Source organism: Lagenorhynchus albirostris, chromosome 15, assembly GCF_949774975.1.
Source record: "Lagenorhynchus albirostris chromosome 15, mLagAlb1.1, whole genome shotgun sequence".
Taxonomy (NCBI): domain Eukaryota; kingdom Metazoa; phylum Chordata; class Mammalia; order Artiodactyla; family Delphinidae; genus Lagenorhynchus; species Lagenorhynchus albirostris.
In genome coordinates this window covers 25,026,071-25,043,619 of record NC_083109.1, presented here as the reverse complement: position 1 = coordinate 25,043,619, position 17,549 = coordinate 25,026,071, and the positions used below count along the sequence as shown (strand labels likewise).

Genomic DNA, 17,549 nt, shown 5'->3' with positions numbered 1-17,549 from the left:
AGGTTGACAGGGATGGGTGAGAGTGGTTTAGAGCTGTGCTACTCAAATTATAGCCCACTGAATAGATAGGATGCTAGTTCGCAAACTTGCTGGTTTGTGATGAGTACAGAAATTGAGACTAAGCGCTTAGAGACCTTTACAGTAATTTGACATTTTAATTGTATTTTACAAATGTATTTGTCTGTAATGGATTGGAAGTTTAAAAAGCAAAACAACAAAAAACTGCTTCTTCACCGCAAGTAGTTTTGAGAAGTACTGTCTCAGTGTGACAAAGTGAAAAAAAGCTTGTCTTGTCTGTAAAACAAGATTAATAATACCTACCTCAAATTGATGTTAAGTAATATTTTGGCATACTTAATATGTGCCTGCCACTGTTCATTGTACATGTATTATCTTATTTAATTCTCACCACAACTCTGAAATAAATTTTGTTCTGAGGCTTGGATAGGTTGAGGGACTTTTCAGAAGTCAAACCCTGTGATAAGTGTGTAGGTGGGATTTGAATGGGCGCTAGCGCTCTTGACCGTTATGCCATGTTCTGTGTAAAGAGCCTGGCATGCAGGAGGGCTCCCTGTCACTCCACTAGAGGTCAAGAGGTCTGGAGACCTGCTTTCTTATTCTGTCACTGATCCTAACTTATTTTGTGACCTTGGGCAAGTCACTTATTTAAACCTTAATGATCTCATCTACCCTCAGTGGTAGGGACTATATTTTATTCATTTTTGGTTCCCCAGCATTTAGGTGGACAGGGCTTGGCATATAATGGGTATTGAGTACTGAGGCAATTGATTACACTAGATGATCTCTAAGGGTGCTTTCAGTCTCTACTCTGAACATCATAGGTACTTTATCCTCTTCCCTCTTGAGCATCATATTCCCCACCTACTCCACCGGCAGCATGACCTTATTTCCGCATGTCTGTTTGTCTTAAGCAGTCTTGATTCTGGGTACTTTGAGACAGCCCACACGATGCCCATGTTTTTACTCGTTTTTTAAATGTGTCTAGAATAAACCCACCAGAGATAACACAAGTATGGGGTGGAAGGGGCTGACTCACAAAGTCAGAAATGTGCCCTTACTCCATTCTTAGCCAGTGGGGCCTGGGCCTAGGGCAGCTCTGCTGGCAGCCCTGCCAGGCCTGACTAATGGCTGCAGCCTGGAGCAGGGTTTTCCATGAACTTCATCGGGGTCTCCAGTAATTGGAACATGGCACCTTCTGCCTTGTAATGGATGGCAGAACAAGAGGGGCATTTGTCACTGCCTGACTTCCCTGCGGGGAAAGAGGCTCATAAGTCACAGCTGACAAACCCTTTGATGACTTTTAAACTTCATTTACAGAAAAGAATAGCTATAATCAACCAACGGCAAGCAGTGACTAATCTTGCCACATCACTGTGAGGAGCCAGCCCCTTGAGTTATGGGAAGGGGGAGGAGTCCATCCCCCAGGCTCACAGCAAGTGCTTATTGGCTCTTGGACTTGAGAGTATGCACTCAGCAAGGCTGCATGAGTTTTTTCCCAAAGGATCAGAAAGTGTTAGAAACTGATCTCCTGGCAGGTAGAGTGCATGCCTAGCACAAAGCCATTCTGGGCCAAGGTTAAGAGCACTACCTCTTGTCTCATACAGACTGGTCCCAGCTCTGCCATTTCCTAGCTTGTGTAGGACTAAGCTCCAACTAAGCTTAGTTTCCTCATTTGTGAAATGGACACTATATATACCACCACCTACCTCATAGCAGAAGACATAGTACAGTTCCTGGCATGTAGTAAGTGCTCAGCAAGTATTGGTAATGTTAACCCTGGAAGGGCCCTTCGTGGTCACATGCTCCCAAACTCATGGTCATGTGGTACATCAGCAGCGAAGCCAGGACCAGTCTTCCTATTGGAGCATGGAGGGGATGACCTCTGGCAAAAATAAAGAAGCCAACAATCATTTGTATTTCCCCAACTCTAACTCATTGTTGGGGATTGTAAGCCCAAGTTTGTACCTACCTACCCTTTGTTGCCTTTCCCTCCATAGCTCTATGGGCTGCTTGTCATAGATGCTAAACCTCAGCCTAAGGCCATAATCAAGGGTAGGGTTAGAGTGCAAGATACAGGGAGGGTAGAGTATATACTCAAACCACACTGTGGGAAGAGATGGCTGAGGCCCCAGCTCTACCTTCTGTTTCTGCTTTGGGGTCTCCCCTCATGGCCTAACAGATGCTGATACTAGTGTTAGAGTATAGGACTAGAGACCTCATGGTGTGGTAGAGAGGTGAGTCAGTGGCTCAGCAAAGCCTGGAACTCCTCCCAACCAGTGTTCTTTCCTCTCTCAGTCCCAAACAGTAGTGATTTGACAGGCATGGGGAGGGGGCACTCTACGAAGTTTTTAGGTTTGGTACCAGATAGTAGGACAAGGGAGAGAGCATGCATAGGCCCCCTACCCCTGACTCCCTTATTCTCAGGTGAAGCGTTGGAGCACTGGGAGACAACCTGGGTAAAGAGGATTAGAGCTGGAATGTGGAGGATCTAGACTGCCAGGCTAGATTCATCTCTTTGCATAGGGCATTGGGCATTTGAGTTTCTTATGTAAATATCTACTGGTCTCAGCCATTATACTGGGCACTTTACAAATATTGTCACTAATCCTGGGAGGTTGGTATAGTTCCTATTTTGCAGTTGAGGAACCTGAGGCCCAGTGAGGATAAGAGACATGTCCAGGGCTATGTCTCATAAGTGGTAGGACTGGGATTAGAACTCAGTCCTGTCTGACTGCAGAGCCGTTTCTGCTATTTCATGTTTATTCTTTTGTTATTAGGAAACAGTCAAGAAACAGGTTCCTGGAGAGAAGGCTTTCTTAAAAACAAGTAGAGGACAAGGCCCGTAAACACTGTTCCCCAGCACCTCCACAGTGCCAGCACAGAGGAGAATACTCAAAAATGTTTGTTGAATGAGTGAAGGAGATAGGAGTTGGGTAATAGAAATAGGTATAATCCCCTATTCATTTATAGTATGTTACAGATGTACAGAGAACTTTCACATCAATTAGCCTACTTGATTTTTATATCAGATTTGAAAGGTAGTCAGGAAAAAGATTCTTTCTTTTTTCAGAATAGGTTGATAAGACTCAGAAATTACGAGACTTGTTTCAGGTCACATGACTAAGAGCAGCGGAGCCAAGCCTCCTGAGCCTGCAGCCTAGACCCCTTAAACTCTCCACCCATTCCAGGGGCCCTCAGTGTTCAGGTTGTTGGGAACTAGGATTTCTCTTGGGAGTGGGAATGGTCAAGAACTAAAGAGCATTCCTTGGGAAATTAGTCCTGTCTGGCCAGTAATGATCATTTGGGCAGTGATAATGAGCTGGGGCCTGGAGAGTTTAATGAGATTAACAGATGTTCTGTCATCCCTAGCCGCCTGGTAACCAGGAGCCTCTGGACCAAGGAGGCCCTAGGTACTGATCAGTATAATTGCTTGGCTTCTCCCCATCACTGATAGCTATTTTCCTTTAAAGTCACCCAGATGGCTCCAGGGTTATCTAAGGGCAGAGGTCTGGCCACAGGCTGGTGTGACCACTCATCCCCATGCTTGGGAATAAGGCTGGAGATGTCCAGCAGAACGGGCCGAGAGAGAGGCTCTAGATAGCACTGGTTGTGGGGGATGGGGACCAAGAGCAGCAGAGATCCAGTGCTGAGGAGGATTTACAGAGTTGGAGAAGTGGGTGTTCTGATGGTTGAGTGCCTCAGAGGTCAGGCTGAAGACTAGGTCCTGATAGGCAGCATTGGGAGGGCATGAGGTTTGATAAGGCAGAGTCACAGGCTTAGAATAGTTGAGACAGTGGCATGTAGGTGTCAAACAAGAAGCCTGGATTCAAGTCCCCTAGCTACTCCCTTCACCAACTGGGGGACCTTAAGTAAGTCCCATATCTTTGCTGATGATCCTCAGCTTTTTCATCTATAAAATGGGATTAACAGTGTCAGGCTCAAGAAAATAAACTGGGGTTTTCTTTACTAAAATCCTGTGCAAATATGAAGCATTGTAGTAGAAAAGGGAAAGGGGTGAGGAGGACCAAGGAGAGGGTGTGGCTGGTTCAGGGTGACACACTCTTACAATGGGAATCAGTACCCAAGGCATCTCTATGCATAGGTTTTTGGAGTCAAACACACCTGGGTTCCAGTTCTGGTTTTGCTCTGTTAACCAGTTACTTGGTCTCTCTGAGCTTTCTTTCCCTATCTAAATTACCTCCTCATAGGGCTGTTGTGAGAATTAAATAAGGTGAGGTTTGTAAAGTCTCGTGACACATAGTTGGCAGTCAGTAATTAGAGGCTATTCTTATTGTGGTACCCCTCTGGGAGGCTCGTTTACTCAAAGTTCAGGGGTTCAGGTACCTTTTAGGGCTTTTCTGCCTTGACAAAGCCCTGTCACTTTACCACATGTTCAGGCTTGGCTCTTCCAAAACATAGCTTCCATCTGAAATGTTTCATCTGGGGAAAATGATTTGTTTTTTGCCAAATTTTCTTTTCTTATTAGCCTGAAGGAGCCAGCCCATCCCTTTGAGCTGTAAATTGCATTTCAAAGCCTGTGTTCCTATGGGTTTTAATTAGCTTAAGATCCCAGCTTTTATGCAGCAGTTGTTTTAGCAGGTAAAAGTGAAGATATTTATTTGGGAGCCAGTCCCCAGTTTTCTCAAACACAGCGTATCTAGACTGCCTTCTCCAAGCTTCTCACTGTCCTGGGGACTTGTCTCCTGGCAGCCCAGAAGGAAAAATGAAATATAAGAACCCTAGACGTAGAGTCAGAGGACCTGTGGGGTTCTTGGCCCTGCTACTCACTGGCTGTGGCATCCTGGCCATGTCCATTCCCCTCTGTTCCTCAGAGTAAGAGCATATAAGCTCCATGCTCACTAAGGTCCCTGCTAATCTGACATTGCAGAAGTCTCTGGGAACAAGTTGGGTTCTTGAATTCTCACCGCTCCCCCCCGCCCCTGCGCACCTCCACAAGAACAATCCCTCTACCCACCTCTCCTTAGCTCATTGCTAAGCATGGGGCCTCCGGGGACTACAAACACCTTGCTCTCAATTACACAGCTAATCTGTGAGGCAGAGCTTGGCCCAGGGGGGAAAATAGCTTATCAAGTCAACCAGCTTCTGCTGAATAGGATGTCAGTATTTTCTAGGGCTCCCACTCTAACCTAGTGGGAAGCCCAGAAGAGCCAAGATAGAATTGTGTGGAGAGGATTGAGTTGGGGATGGTTGGTGTGCGGACCAGGGTGTTTGGGTCACAGGCTAGAAAAAGGTGCCTGGAACCCTAGCCTCTAGTAGTCCCCCCAACTCCTCCATACCCCTACTTAAGGGCCACAGCTAGCCCTTCTCACCACCTTCTGGGATATTACCTTCACTGCCTCGTCCCTAATGTTTATTGAGCATTTACTGTGCAACTTTGTCAAGCTTGCCTCTAACATTTGCAGGGAAGAACAAGAGTATAGATGGAGACCCACGTACCATGTGTCTAAATATTCAAAGGTTATAACTTATAAGTGAGGCTAACAAATTGGTATTTTCATAACCTGGAAGACCGTATCTGAATTTGGGATTCTGTAACTTAACCTAGCAGTTCTAGGAGAGCTAGTCTGAGCATGCTTTCTTTTCATTTTGCACCCCCAACTCCATTCCTCAGTTTGAGGAGCTTCATGGACATGTGAGTGGATACTTAAGCTTTTCTGAACCCCCAGAGATACCTACCCCTTGAGATTATGTACAGCAGCAGCACAGCCTGCCCTCTGAAGAGCGTGCAGGCCTTGAAAGCCGATTGTGGGCTATTTGGTTGGGCAATACAGCGGTTAGGTTCCCGGAGCATGCTTCAGGCAGACATTTCTCCTTGGCAGTGCAGGGCAACCACATACATATATTTCCCAAGTGTCTTCTCTACAGATCAGAAAACTGACCCCCGTGTGACATGGCTTCTGACTGCCTTTCCTTAGCATTGTACAGAATGTGCTCCAGCCTGACCTTGACCCTCATCTAGAATGGGCCCAGAAATGGCAATATTAGTAGAACAGAGATGTTCAACTAGTCAGAGTAACTTTTAGATCTTATAAAGAGCTTCACAGTTTGCAAAGGCCTTTTATATACATCGTCCCAAACCCCAGGTGATGAGAGAAAAGACTGGGTAGAGGCAAACCCAAAGACTTTGCTCACCAGCCAAGGAGTGAATGCTGATCCCACTATAGCACCAAGCACAGGTGCTCAGCAGTGCTTCCTGTTCAGTAGTGTTAGAGCTCACTAACACTACTGAACAGGAAGCAGTCTGAGGGAACCCAGCGATGGTCATGTCCCTGCCAGGGCAGTGGCAGAGCCAGCAGTCGTCAGTAGATCTCCGAACCGTCAACACCCCCTTCTCTTCTTTCTGTCTTGGTCCACACACCTGACCTGGTTGGCTCCCTCCAGCCAAAGCAGGTGGCATCTCCCTGGGCCAAAACTTCATGACTTTGAGCTGTCTCCAGGAGATAGCTCTGGAGATAGCTCAAAGGAGAGAGTTATCTGATGCCCATGGAGGAGCCCCACAAATTTCTTGTATACCCATGGATGCACAAGGAATTAACCTTTGAATGGCTTGTCATCCAGGTAGGAGAGGGATTGTCAGAGAACTGTGAGGAATGGGGAACCCACATACATCGAGCGTTTCTTTCTGCATATGGGCAGTGTGTTAAGTGTTTTCACGGGCAGTCTCTTTTGTGTCCCTCACTGCTTTATAAATGTTTATGATTGGATTCAAAGGCAAACTGAGTAACAGAAGAGTTTGTCTTCCCACGCCAGCTCCAAAACTGGCACCAGCTCCTTCATCAGTAGCAGTGCCCTCTCAGCCCTCAGCCTTTACCTGCGATGACACACACTTGAGTAGTATCCTTGCTACTGCAAGCCCATAATAGGAGCAGGTTCTTCCCCAGAATCGTTCTCAGGTCCAGCGTATGGTTTCCTTGCAAACAGTACCATCTGCTGGTCAGAAAGTGCTAACTTCTAAGCTGGAGGATTGAGGAGAAAAGGGTCTTTAAAACCTAGTGGGACAAAAGATACAGATATCCCAGCTTATACTCAGCTCTTCTCTAATTCACTAAAAATTTGAAACTCCCTATGCCCTAAAATATTAGGTAAATAGGCAGGTGTTTATGGTTAGCCTAAGCTGATGAGAGTTTTTATGCATACTGCCTGGTGGTTCTTCAGCACCTTCTGCAATAGCTCTATTTAAGATAGGAGTGTTCCAAAAGGGAGTTGCACCAACCCATGTTGGTGAGCAGAAGATGGCCAAGAAGTATAAATGCCCAGGCTTACGTAGGCCTTTTCTACTGAAATTGAGCTTCCTTTTCCCTTTCCCTTTGGAGCCTGTGCCCAGATTATAATCTGTCCAGGAAGGGGAGTAGGAGAGAGTTGTACAGCCCTTTGGGGTAAAAAACATTGCCTGAGTATAGAGAGCAAAGAGCAAGTATAGTATCTCTAAGCAAAGGGGACAGAATTTGAATAGTAAGTGTAAAATGGATAACTCTAAAAAATTAATTTATTAAAAACAGTTCTCAGATAAATATGCTGACTTACTGTAGTACAGTTGACCCTTGAACAATGCAGGGGTTAATTCGAGTATAACTTACAGTCAGCCCCTTCCACATCCACAGTTCTTCAGCATCCGTGGATTCAACCAACCATGGGAACCATTCAGTATTGTATTTACTGTTGAAAAGTATTTGCATAAAAGTGGACCCATGCAGTTGAAACCTGTGTTGTTCAAGGGTCAACTGTATTTAAAGTGGATTTAGCTCTGGGAAAGAGAGTGATAAATTTGATAGAAATGGGCTTTAGGGACCAACGACCTGGGTTTGAATGCCTGTTCCTGGCAAGTTAATGAACTTGTTGGAGTCTGGTTTTGGTAAAATATGAAGCATAATGATAACACTCATGGAGTCTTTTTTTTTTTTTTTTTACATCTTTATTGGAGTATAATTGCTTTACAGTGTTGTGTTAGTTTTCTGCTGTACAACGAGGTAAATCAGCTATAAATATACATATATCCCCATATCCCTTCCCTCTAGGTCATCACAAAGCACCAAGCTGATCTCCCTGTGCTATGCAGCAGCTCCCCACTAGCCATCCATTTTACATTTGGTAGTGTATGTATGTCAGTGCTACTTTCTCACTTCGTCCCAGCCTCTGCTTCCCTGCTGTGTCCTCAAGTCCATTCTCTTATGTCTGCATCTTTATTCCTGCCTTGCCACTAGGTTTATCAGTACCATTTTTCTCGATTCCATATATATGCGTTAGCATACAGTATTTGTTTTTCTCTTTCTGATTTACTTCACTCTGAGAGACTGTAGGTCCATCCACCTCACTATAAATAACTCAATTTAGTTCCTTTTTATGGCTGAGTAATATTCCATTGTATATATGGGCCACATCTAATTTATCCACTTATCTGTCGAACTCATGGAGTCTTGGAATTATTCAATATTGCATGCTACCCTTAGCTCACAGTGAATGCTCAGTGAGGTTTAGCTCATTTTTTTTCGAAATGGCTGGTTCTAATAAAGACAGTCATGGTCCATGTCTGAATCAGACTGAGCAATTTTCTTAATATGAAGTTGTTTTAGAGCATACATTACTTGCATTTACCATGTGACCTCTTTACCATGGTTCTACATTGAAGGAACAGAAGAAAAGCTGTGGAAGATCTTCAACTTTAGATCCTGCAAGGGGTAGCGTTTGAGATGAACATTAAAGAAAGAGTGGATTTGAAAGAACTGGAGTCAATATGAAACTTATGTAATGTTATAAACCAATAAACCTCAAGTGTCTCAATTAAAAGAGAAGAATTGAGTCAAGCAGACCAGGGTTCAAATCCCTGTCCTGTTATTCACTAGCATTGTGACCTCTGACTTTGCATTTCCTCCCTTATAAAATGTCCTAATTCTGCTTATCATGTCAGTACCAAACGACAGAACGTATGTAAAACACCTATATGAGGTCAGCAGCCAGTGAAATGAACAAAAATGGGGAAGCTGGATGCTGTAGGGGCGTGTGTGTAGGAAGGCACAAAGCAATCCAGTTTAGTCAGGTTGTGGGCCATGGGCAGCCCTTGAGCCCAATCCGGGTTCCCAGCCTCACAGTGGCTTTCTTTCTTCAGGTGGCCACCATGTCCTTGAAGATCCAGACAAGCAACGTAACCAACAAGAATGACCCCAAATCCATCAACTCTCGGGTTTTCATCGGAAACCTCAACACAGCTGTGGTGAAGAAGTCTGATGTGGAGACCATCTTCTCCAAGTATGGCCGTGTGGCCGGCTGTTCTGTGCACAAGGGCTATGCCTTTGTCCAGTATGCCAATGAGCGCCATGCCCGGGCAGCTGTGCTGGGAGAGAATGGGCGGGTGCTGGCTGGGCAGACCCTGGGTAAGCATCTCTCCATGGCCCTGCCCCTGGATTTCTCCTGGGCAGGTGCTGGCCTGCATTCTTTAGCTTCCCTCTTATCCTCTTTTCTATCTTCTCCAACCGTCACCCACTATAAGATCAGTGCCTGTATGGGAAAATTTTAGAAGTTTCAGGAAAACACTTCTGTTCTGTCCCTGCTTTCACAGTGTAAGCGTTCCAGTTAAAATGCAGATTCCCCAGAGAAAGGGAACAGAGTGGACTAGCACAGCCTCTTACATTGGGCTGCATTTGGCTTAGATTAGAACCCTTTCTGAGAGCCAGGAGGAGGGGCTGGGAGCATAAGGTGAAGCAGGTGCTCTTGGTCGCGGTGCTATGTACATGAGATGTGGCCGTGCTGGAGGCCTGCCCTGGAGCCTGTATAGTGTTTGTATATGTTCACGTACTTCGGTATATTTGTGTATGTTTGAGAAGGATATGTGTCCCTGAATATGTGGTATGTGGATGTAACTGAACATGTGGGGAATATGTGGACACATACTTTACTTACATGTATATATGTAGAGTTATGTGTGTATCAGAATATACTTGAGTGTGTAAGCAGATATTCATGTATTCATTTACCAAATATTTATTGAGGTCCTAACATTTGCTGAACTCTGCTGTAGGCATAAAGATGTTTGGTAGAAGGTTTGTGTAAATGTGCATTGGCTCATTTGCATATGGGCAGTTAAGTATAGGATGTTGGAGCCACGTCTGAGTGTAGTTGAGAGTGTGTGATCTTATTTCCTGGATATGTGAACGTATGTGTGAGGATGTGTGTCTGATGTATGCGTTTATGTGAGTGTACTTGAGAAGGCATATAATTTGATGTACGTGGCCGTGTGTGTGTGTGATTGTGAGCATGCATGCATGTATCTGAATGTATCTGAATGTGTAAACAACTATATGCATGTGATGTGTGGGTATGAGTCTAATTTGTGAAGACACCTGTTGTCCATGTTAGTGAGCGAAGTCCATGTGTATCTCATGTAAACACATAAATTGCTGCACACGTGCATGAGGGTGATATTTGTATGGGTGCTGATATCCTGTCAGCATCTGACTCTGCCTTCTCCCTCCATACAGACATCAACATGGCTGGAGAGCCAAAGCCCAACAGACCCAAGGGGCTAAAGAGAGCAGCATCTGCCATATACAGGTGGGGCGCTCTGTCTTGTTTGTCTGTCTCTGGGTGGGATTGGTTCCTCTTTCCACAGAGGGAGTGAACACTGGTGGTGACGGTATGCCAAGCCTAGAATTTGGGGAGGTGTTTGGAGATGAGGGCCTGCGAAGAGTGGGCTGAGTGGCCGTCTCTAAGCCCCGGCCCTCTCCCCTTTGTTTCCCCAGTGGCTACAGCTTTGACTATGATTACTACCGGGACGACTTCTACGCCAGGTGAGCGGGGGAGGGGCGTGCCCAGGCATGAAACAGCCAAGCTGGAAGGGTCCTGAGAGATTGCTGGTGCAGCCCACTCAGTCCTCCAAGTGGGAACTGAAGCCCAGAGTTGTGGACAGGCATCTGCCCAAGGCTGCTCTGCAAGTTAGTGGCAGAGCTGGGACTAGGGTCCAGTTCTATAGGTGCCCAGGCCAGAGCTCTCCCCAGCCCACACTGTCTCCCAACTCTCTGACCACCCCTCCCCTTCCTAATCCTGGGGTGGGACTCAATGGGACTGGACAGCCAGGGGACCTATAAATGTAGCAAGTTGGAATACAAAACAGGTACAGGGCCAGGTGCAGGGAATTTGAGCCCTCACGCTTCTGCTGTTCAGTTTCCTTACCTCTCTGAGGTGCCCAGCCAGCTGAAGGAACCTCAGAGCTCAGTCTGAGCTTCTTAGCCTTATGTTTATAGCCAAGAGGCCAGCAGTCCTTTGGAGGTCTGAATTAGTCCCTGGTAGGCTGTGGCCCACCCCCAAGCCTACCCAGACCCCAGCGTCCATGGCACCAGCCACATTCTTGTGGAAATCATGGTGGGGGCTGGCCCAAGCTTCTCCTCCTTCCTGCTTCTCTCCCTCCCTCCCTCCCTCTCAGCCTGCCCCAGGCTGTCCCAGAAGAACAGACCTCTCTGAGCCTCAGTTTTCTCACCTGTGAGTGGTTTCAGGAGACAGTGCAATGTAGTGGAAAGTGCCCTAGCCTGGGAATCAGAAGACCTGGGTGCTAATCTCAGCTCTGCCACTGAATAGAGTGCACAACTTTGGGCAAATCCCCTCCCAGTTTGAAATGGGCTTGTACCAAGTGATCCCTCAGGGCTCTTCCAGCTCTGGGATTCTGTGGTTCAGTGATTCTGACCAAGGCCAGAGCCGCCCCCTCCCCTTAGGGGCAGAAATGCAGGGTCTGGGACTGGGTCCATTCCCAGAGACTCTCCATCTCCAGCCATCACCACCCCAGGGCAGGGGCTCCCTAAACAAAGGAGTACCAAGGCATGGGGCGTTGAATTGCCTAGTGATGGCAGGTAACCTGGCTGTCATCAGGAAAGTGATCCCACAGTATACCCCTGTGGCTGCTGTTCTGTGCAGAAGGGTGGTAGCAGCAGCAGCGGTGGGAGAGGCCCCTACTTGGCTTACTGAGTTTCTGCCTGATCAGGAAGAGAAGCCCTCCTGGAAAGGGCTGGGTGATGGCGTCGGGGGTGCAGCATACTGTCTGGTATAGAGGGTCTGACCGAGCTGCCTAACCTTGATACTCCACTGGGCCCCCTGCCCCTCCATCCTCAAAGTCGAGTGAGAAGGATGGGGTGACTGGGGCCCAGAATGAGGAAAGGGGCTTGGACTCCAGCCTCATGCCTCTGAGGTCATAGGCCCCTGAGTTGAGGGTCTCGGTACCCTGGCCCTTCACCTATCACACCTTCTAACGTGTGTTTTTAACCAAGTTCTCTCATGCTCTACCCTCACGGCAGCCTTGGGGGATGTGGGGGGCACAGAGTTTGGGGTAGCCATCCTCACTAGGCAGATGGGAAAACTGAGGCTTAGGCAGGCTTAGGGATTGACTCTCACTCCCTCACCTCTCTGTTTCCAGCTGGGGATTTGTACTGCTTTAGAGAGATTTGCAAACTCTGACCAGAGCTCGGGGTACAGTTGACTGAGCAGAAGTAGGTCAGGTAATAGAGCAGGACTGGGTGTCAGGGTGATCTAGGGAAGTCTTCTTTCTGGGGCTGTTGTCAGTTTGCTCCTCTGTTGAATGGGGCTATAACCATTACCACCTGTCACCTCCCCTGCTCTTACCCAGCTTGAATGGTAGGAAAGGTGGATGTAGTAAGGTCACTGAGGTCCAGAAAGCCCTTCCTCTTCACCCTCAGGACCTAACTGGGAGCAGGATGAGGTATACAGTACAGGCTACCCAGCCCTTCACCAGCCCTACATGTGTTGGTCTAGGGTCACAGTGCCCTCTGGTGGCCACAGGCCATGCTGCAGCCTCTGGCCCGTTTGCTCTCACAGGCTCTTCGACTATCGGGGCCGCCTGTCACCAGTGCCAGTGCCCAGGGCAGTCCCTGTGAAGCGACCCCGGGTCACAGTCCCCTTGGTCCGACGTGTCAAAACCACCATACCTGTCAAGCTCTTTGCCCGCTCCACAGCCATCACCACCACCGGCTCAGCCAAGATCAAGTGTGAGTGACTATATATCTTCTTCCTAGGTAATTTTTATTTTTGTCATTAGCAAAATAATAGAATTACATTTTTTTACATTGGAAAATAGATAAAGGAACAAATCTCCCACAGTTCTGCAGCTCTAATACAACCAAGTGAGTATTTTCATGCATTTCTAAGAGGAAAAGACCGACGTTTGTGGAGGAGGGTCTTGGGTTAGGCACAGAGTCCAGTGCTGTGACGTGGAGCCCAGTGAGGAAATGGTGTCATCTTTCCTTTAGTAAGCACAAGGACAGGTCCACACAGGCTCGCTACTCCACATTCATTCTGGTGTGCACACGTGGTCAGGCACCCAGGAAATCTGATTGTAAAACACTCACATTTACACACCTTGAAAGACAGATACCACTCTCTAACATAAGCAAAGACACATGCTTGCTCAGGTGCACACAGAGGTACACACCACACACCTCCATTCTTATCCATCCCCAGTCCCTTTCAGAGTTGGAGGGGTCGGGGATGGTGGGGGAGATCCAGGTTCACAAGGGCCTCCAGAAAGTCTCAGGGGGAAGCCACAGGCAGCTCAGGCCTTTTCCCTGGCCAGAAAAAGACCGTGGACAAGGATAGTTTCTGCCACTGGCCTGTCTTCCTAGTTGACAGAATGGGGCTAGGGTCTTGTGTTAGTGTCAAGCTCCCAGCCCTTAGGTGACATCCCTGTACTCCCTCCACTCTCAGTAAAGAGCAGTGAGCTGCGTACCATCAAGACAGAGCTGGCCCAGATCAAGTCCAACATCGATGCCTTGCTGGGTCGCTTGGAGCAGATTGCCGAGGCGCAGAAGTCCAATCCAGGTCAGCTTCCAAGGGTCCCTGCCCAGATCAGTGGCCAGGGGCACAGGGCAGAGTGTGGGGAGGACAGTGCATGGGGCAGAGAGGGACTGTGGCCTCCAATCCCACCTGGACCCACTGTGCTGAGGCCTAGGTTACGCTAAGGTGCTACCCCGGGTAGCTGTCCCAGGTTGATTTTTATTCCCCTCATCCCCCGCTTCCGCCTGAAGATGGCAAAAAGAAGGGCGAGAGTGGCAGTGGCAGTGGCAGCGCCATCGGCAGTGGCAGTGGCAGTAGTGGTGGCAGCAGCCGGCCACCGGCCCCCCAAGAGGACACAGCTGCTGAGGCAAGCATGCCCCAGGGAGAAGCAAAGGCTCGAGACGACGGTGATGAGGAGGGGCTGCTAACACACAGCGAGGAAGAGCTGGTGAGGGCATGCGGTGGGGGGGCAGGGGGAATTGGGACTGGGACTGGACTTTGCACGCTTGGTTGCAGGAGGGCTGCAGGGAGAAGGGGAACCTCTGAGCTGGTTGGCTGCCCTATGAGCTCCCTCCTTCCTTCCCAGGGATTCTAGTCCTGTGAGGAAGAGGGGGGAACGAACAGGGAGTACTTAGCTATTTCAGCTGCCAGTCAGAAATCCCACTGAGGACTGGGGCAGACCTCTCTCTAGCCCAAGGCCCATTCTAGACTCTGTCTTCTACATGAGTCGGAGAAGGGAAGAGTCACGGACTCAAGCAAACACACACGGTCTGCAGAGTTCCAGGGAGCACGAGGGGTTTGCCTGGGGAAGCCACGGGGAGTGTGGATATCTACTCCACCTGAGGATTTTCTAAAAGCCATTGTTGCCTCAGAATGAAAACAGGCTGTCTCAAGAGGGAGTGAGCTCTGTTTGCTATTGGAATTCTTCAGACTGAGGCAAGGAGCTCATATTAAGCGGGAAAGTAGACCAGATTCTGAGTCTATAAGATGTCTGTTGTGTGCCTAGTTCTCAGTTACCTAACACTGAGCACCAGGCCCTGTAGTTCACACTTTTTAACTTCATTTAACCTTAACAGCAGCCCTGAACTCTGCAAAGTATTACTCTTGTCACATTTTACACCATGAAGAAACTGAGACTCAAAGGAGTCAAGTAGCTTGCCCGGGGCGTTGTAGCTAATAAGGGTTGAGCCAGGATTGGAGCCTGGCCTTCAGCGGGTCTGTGAATTTTCTCCACATGGCTGGGTTCTGGTGTGAGGACAGATAGGCTTATGGCCATAACAGTTGAGAGGTCTTTCTCATGCCCAGCCTGTCTCTTCTTATTTAAACCTAGCCTGATACCCCATCTTACTCTTTCAGGCATAGTAGTCTCCATAGAGGCCCTAATGAAGGCTTCGATGCTCCTAAGATGGGGAGCTCACCAGTCTACTAGGCTTTCAGTCTGCTCCAACCTAAGAAGGTCTTTCTATGCAGAATGTGCCCCCTGGCACACCTAGAACTTCCTTGACTGGTCCTTTCTCTCCTGCGGGTCCTTCAGACTACCCTGTTGGGATCCCAAGCCAGCCTTTAGTTAGACTGGTCCCATAGTTATCCCCTTTGGCTGTCCCTCCCCCTTTCTGAGTGTGGTCTCCATATGTGCTCTGGGCCCCAGGGTAGGACAGAGCTTGCAGTGAGTGATATGTGGTCCTTTGTTGTCTCCTCCCTATCAGGAGCACAGCCAGGACACAGATGCGGAGGATGGGGCCTTGCAGTAAGCAGGTACGGGGGTCCTGGTGGGGAGGGGTGCAGTAGACCTGGCAGGGTAGTGCTGTGCCCAGCAATGAAGGCTCTGTCGTCCCCAGACATCCTGCCATGCCCATTTGTAAGGGCTTGGTGGGTTGCAGAGCAGGCAGCCGTGGATGGGCTAGCCAGGTCCGCCCAACAGGAGTTCCCTCAGAATACTCCGAGCTACATTGCCTGTCTCCACTTGTAAAGAGCTCTGAGTCTACTGGAGGAGGACAAACCATTACCACCCAGTGTGAGCAGGATGACAGGGACTGGAGAGCCAGGGGCTCATAGAGGGGTGTGGTGGAAGAGGTGATGTGTAGCTGAGCCTGTTGAGGATTGAGGGAGAAGTGTCTGAGGGAACACCCTTATCGGAGGCACAGAACGCTGGCAGTCCTTGGTGTGTGAGAAATGGCCAGGAGCCTCCTGTGGCTGCAGTCCCGGCTCTGCACAGTGGGGAGAGGGAGCTGCTCATCATCAGAGGGTGATGATTATGCCAGACTTAGGGGCTGGGATAGGATCCTGTCAGGAGGAAATGCCCTGCGCACCCCAGCCCTACAAGGTCGTGACTGTGCCAGTGTAACAGATGTAGAGACCTGAGGCACTGCAGGGGGCAGGGAGATGCCACGTATCTCACAAGATCCCCAGGTGGTAATTGATGGAGCCTAGATTTGAACCCAGTGGTGTGGGCCTCAAAGCTCATTCTCTGGTTGGTATTTACCACCCTGCTCTACCCGACCCTAGAGGGAAACCAGGCCACAGCAGCTCTGCCCATACTCTGCCCCATTCCTTTGGGGGCCGTTTCCAGAGTAAGACAGGCTTGGGTGGAGGAGGGCCTCAAACAGCAGAGGTGTCTATACGCATGACACATTCATGCTATGAGATGCTCCACCATACATTTAAGTTTAGGCAATCTTCGTGGTTTGTTTTACCTGGGAGGCTAAGTTTTACCTTGTTAAGCCAGTTTGCAGGAGAGGTGCTGGGGACTCAGGTGAGGAAACTGAGGCTCGGGGAAGGGGAAGATTCACCCAAGGTTTCATGGCCAGAAAGTTATGAGGCCCAAGCCAGAGTTCAGGCATATCTTTGTTTGCAAACAGCAAACACCATTCCACTCTTTCTTCTTCCCACCCCGTGTTATCAAGAGCACGAAGGGGCTCTTCCTCTCAGCCTTAGTCTCTCTTTTGTGTCTGTTTCTCAGTCTGACAGGAGCAATGGCCACCAGCAGGAGAAGGGCGTACACTGTACCAGGCCTCAAGCAGGGCACCCACCCCTGGATAACCACCCCCAGCGGGTCCCAGAGGAGAGCTGGCAGCAGGCACCACCTCCCTCACAGGTCCCAGCCAGTGCCACATTCTCTGCAGATGGAGTTATCAGCATCCCCTTCTCATGTACCCTCCCTCCCTGTTGGCACTGCCCAGGCCAGAGGGCAAAGAACAGAGTTTCCCTACACTCTGCTTCCCCTCCCCAGGACACTCCCAGGCTTGGGGTTTTTCTATAGGTTTGGAGGAGGGTGGGGCCCACAGGGAGGGGACCCTGACAATAAAGAGATTGGATCCCAATTTGCTCTGAGATGGGATGGTTTGTGTTTTCTCATGAAGGTACCCTGGCCCTCCTGTCCAACCAGAAAGCAGGTCTGCTACACCCGCTTCTGTTCCCTCCTTCACTCCTCCCTGCCAGAGAGAGCATTGTCTAGGGTGCCTGAAACTGATCTGTCTGGGCCTTAGTTTCCATGGCTAAAATGGGGATTAAAATGGCCAGTAGGGTTGTTCGGGAGGGTCAGTGCCCATGAGAGCAACTTCGTGGTAGAAGTGCCAAGCGGTTTTGATCCACTTGGTCAGGCAGTGGTAGGTCCAGGCCTCAGTTTCTAAGTCTGCTGTTTCCCAGCTCTAAAATGGTTCTAGAACTCACCACTTCCTCCCCTTCTGTGTCTTGGTTTAGGACACTGTTTTTTCACAGGGATCTTGGGCAGCAAGGGGAAA

At 48.8% G+C, this 17,549-nt stretch overlaps 1 protein-coding gene across 11 annotated transcripts in view; it reads left to right on the top strand.

The window, feature by feature from the left end:
* The window catches only part of RALY (RALY heterogeneous nuclear ribonucleoprotein), a 79,443-nt gene extending 62,314 nt beyond the window's left edge, over window positions 1-17,129 (top strand). For 10 of the 11 annotated variants that reach the window (XM_060124386.1, XM_060124388.1, XM_060124389.1 and 7 more), the window contains 8 exons: window positions 9,146-9,410; window positions 10,515-10,587; window positions 10,776-10,823; window positions 12,856-13,025; window positions 13,741-13,854; window positions 14,061-14,257; window positions 15,516-15,564; window positions 16,769-17,129. In XM_060124386.1, the coding sequence (XP_059980369.1) occupies window positions 9,155-9,410; window positions 10,515-10,587; window positions 10,776-10,823; window positions 12,856-13,025; window positions 13,741-13,854; window positions 14,061-14,257; window positions 15,516-15,560 (903 nt within the window). In that variant the 5' untranslated portion in view covers window positions 9,146-9,154 and the 3' untranslated portion in view covers window positions 15,561-15,564; window positions 16,769-17,129. The remainder of the gene's footprint in view (window positions 1-9,145; window positions 9,411-10,514; window positions 10,588-10,775; window positions 10,824-12,855; window positions 13,026-13,740; window positions 13,855-14,060; window positions 14,258-15,515; window positions 15,565-16,768) is intronic. The other variant, XM_060124395.1, reaches the window with a different exon arrangement.
* The last annotated feature ends 420 nt before the right edge of the window (window positions 17,130-17,549 follow it).